This window comes from Aplysia californica, unplaced genomic scaffold, assembly GCF_000002075.1.
Source record: "Aplysia californica isolate F4 #8 unplaced genomic scaffold, AplCal3.0 scaffold00196, whole genome shotgun sequence".
In the NCBI taxonomy this organism is placed as follows: Eukaryota; Metazoa; Mollusca; class Gastropoda; order Aplysiida; family Aplysiidae; genus Aplysia; species Aplysia californica.
The window spans coordinates 439,719-442,293 of NW_004797466.1; the positions used below are offsets into that span (position 1 = coordinate 439,719).

Here is a 2,575-nt window from a genome sequence, read left to right on the forward strand (position 1 = left end):
AAAAAAAAGAATTTTGACAAACAGCTGAAACCAATGGAGACATAAGCTTAACTAGAAAGCAAATTTGAGAGTGATTATAAAACAACTGAAAGGATACAGGAAAGCTGCTTGTAAGTCATGTGAACCACAAATGCAGAGCAACTGGAAATCAGTCAGAAGAACAACTAAATAACAACTTTGTTGCATTTTGGAAGCAGATGAAATAGAAAAAAAATTCGAAAAGCGATTTGAAAAGAATGTAACTGGAAAACTGATTTTAAAATACCTAATGGCAACTGATGAATAACTAAAAAGCACTTATTGGAAAACAGCGGGGAAAGAGCTCCCCGAGCTCAGTAGTACGCAATACCATGAAGTGAGTTTTCATTGACTTAAAAAAAAAAAGAAAAGAAAAGACAGAAAGACAGACAGAAAGACAGAGAGAAAGACAGAAGGAAAGAAAGAAAGAAAGAAAGAAAGAAAGACAGAAAGACAGAAAGAAAGAAAGAAAACACAATAAGATCAGACTGCTTTATTCACTACAATCAAAAAAATATTCATATGGTTTCTTGGGTGGAGATAGGATTTGAACAGCAATTCTAAAGATGTTACTTACGCAGCATCATCAGCGAACATTCGGCCCGTAGCCGGGTATCGCTTCAAAACAGCCCCGCCTTGATCCCTCACCTCAATGTGAAGACCACCCTAAGAAAACAAAGCAATCTTGGTGACATTATATTGTGCTGAATGAAGAAGGACAAGGTAATAATAATATGTACTTGAATTTATGCTGAAATAGGGGAAAGGCAATTTAAATATAATTATGCTGAAATGAGAAGGTCAAAGCAATAATATGTACGAGGGGGGTCCAATGAGTCTTTGGTCTAAATATGAAGAAATCAAGATACATTTTGTAACTTGGCACACATTCTTTTATTTCTCTACATAGTCTCCATGCAGAGTAACACATTTCTTCCACCTCTCTTTGACCTTCAAAAGACCCAGAATAGGCCCCTAACCAGTCTTCAACAGCTTAAATGGCGTCCTCGTTGCCATGGATGCGACGTCCTTTGAGTGATTTTGTTTTAAGATCAGGAAACTGAAAAAATCTGAGGGGGCTAGGTTCGGTGAATAAGCCGGGTGTGGAAGGATTTCAAAGCCGCACTGTTCTGCTGTCTGGACTGCTTGTTGTGCCCTGTACGCAGACGCGTTGTCATGTAGTAGGAGGACCCCATTACGGAATTGTCCACACCTTTTTTCACCAATTCGGGGAGCAATTTTATCAGCAAACCCCACCAGAAGTAGTCTCCTGTGAATGTTTTCCCATTTTCCAGGTAGTCAGTCTCGTACCTTCACAATCCTTAGAACGCGACAGCATGGCCTTTCATTTGACGATGTTAACTTTGCCTTCTCTGGTGAGGGAGAAGAATGGGTTTTTCATTGCATGGAGGACATTCTTTATTCAAGATCAGAATAATAAATCTATGTTTCATCCATAGTCGCCATGTTTTTACAGGAATTTGTGTCATTGAACTCAATTCGAATGAGAGTTTTGCAGGACGACTCAGCCCTCTGCTTCTTTTGCTCACTTGTAAAAAAGGCGGGGTTACACCTTGTTCATGTTAAGATGGTCATGGAGAATTGTTTCAATTGACCCTACACTGATTCTTGTTTCACTTGAGAGCTGTTTAACATTTATACGTCAGTCTTGTAGAACTAGTTTCTTCACTATGGATACATTCTCTTCAGTAACCACAAAGGATGGGCGCCCTTCACGATCTTCATCAATCCCCGACATGAATCCTGATTTGAATTTTCTTACCCAATATGTCACAGTACTAAAACGAGGACATCACCATAAACATGGACCATTTCCTGAAAAACATCCGAAAGGGATTTTCCTAGCAAGAGTTTTTACAAACTTGATAACTGAGAAATATTCACCAGGCTCCATGACACAGCTTCAGCAAAGAAAAACAAACTTTTTTGTACATTGTTCCTTTAAACACGCTGATTAGTGCCTTATTATTGTCGGATTTTCACAAAAATTTGCATGGAGTGGTCCAAAGAAATAGTCAAATGGCTGACGAAATTTCATTACTCTAGCATGATTCATACTCAGACCAAGGACTTATTGAACCCCCCCCCCCTCGTACAAGAAATTATGCCTGATTAAGACGGAAAAAGAACTACTATGTACCTGTAAATATGCTGAAATACTGATAAAACAATTGTATGTACACATAACTATGTTAAAATAATAACAAAGCAATACTAAGTAGATATAATCATACTTAATTAAAACAAATTAATTTTGATAACTATTCTGAATCAATATGGCCATAGCAATTTTGTGTAATTGTCCTGAATTAAGAAGCACAAAGCAATCTTAACGTACGAGTAAGTATGCTGAATTAAGAAGAAAGAAGTTTTTTTCTGTCATCAACAGACTCAGCCAATAAGGTATTGTTTTGTTTGTTTTGGTAAGTGTTTTTACGGCGTTCGCAACTGCATAAGGTCATATGAGCGCGCGGGACACACCTAATATTTTTTAGTTGGTAGGAAATTTTGAATTTTGCCCGGGTGGCGGCCAAAG

The 2,575-nt window shown here is 37.9% G+C and overlaps 1 protein-coding gene across 1 annotated transcript in view; it reads right to left on the minus strand.

Moving 5' to 3' along the window:
• The window catches only part of LOC101863586, a gene marked incomplete at its 5' end in the record, with an annotated part of 43,847 nt that overhangs the window by 14,257 nt on the left and 27,015 nt on the right, over positions 1-2,575 (minus strand). The window contains 1 exon segment of the mRNA XM_005098894.3: positions 596-684. Within this exon segment, the coding sequence (XP_005098951.2) occupies positions 596-684 (89 nt within the window).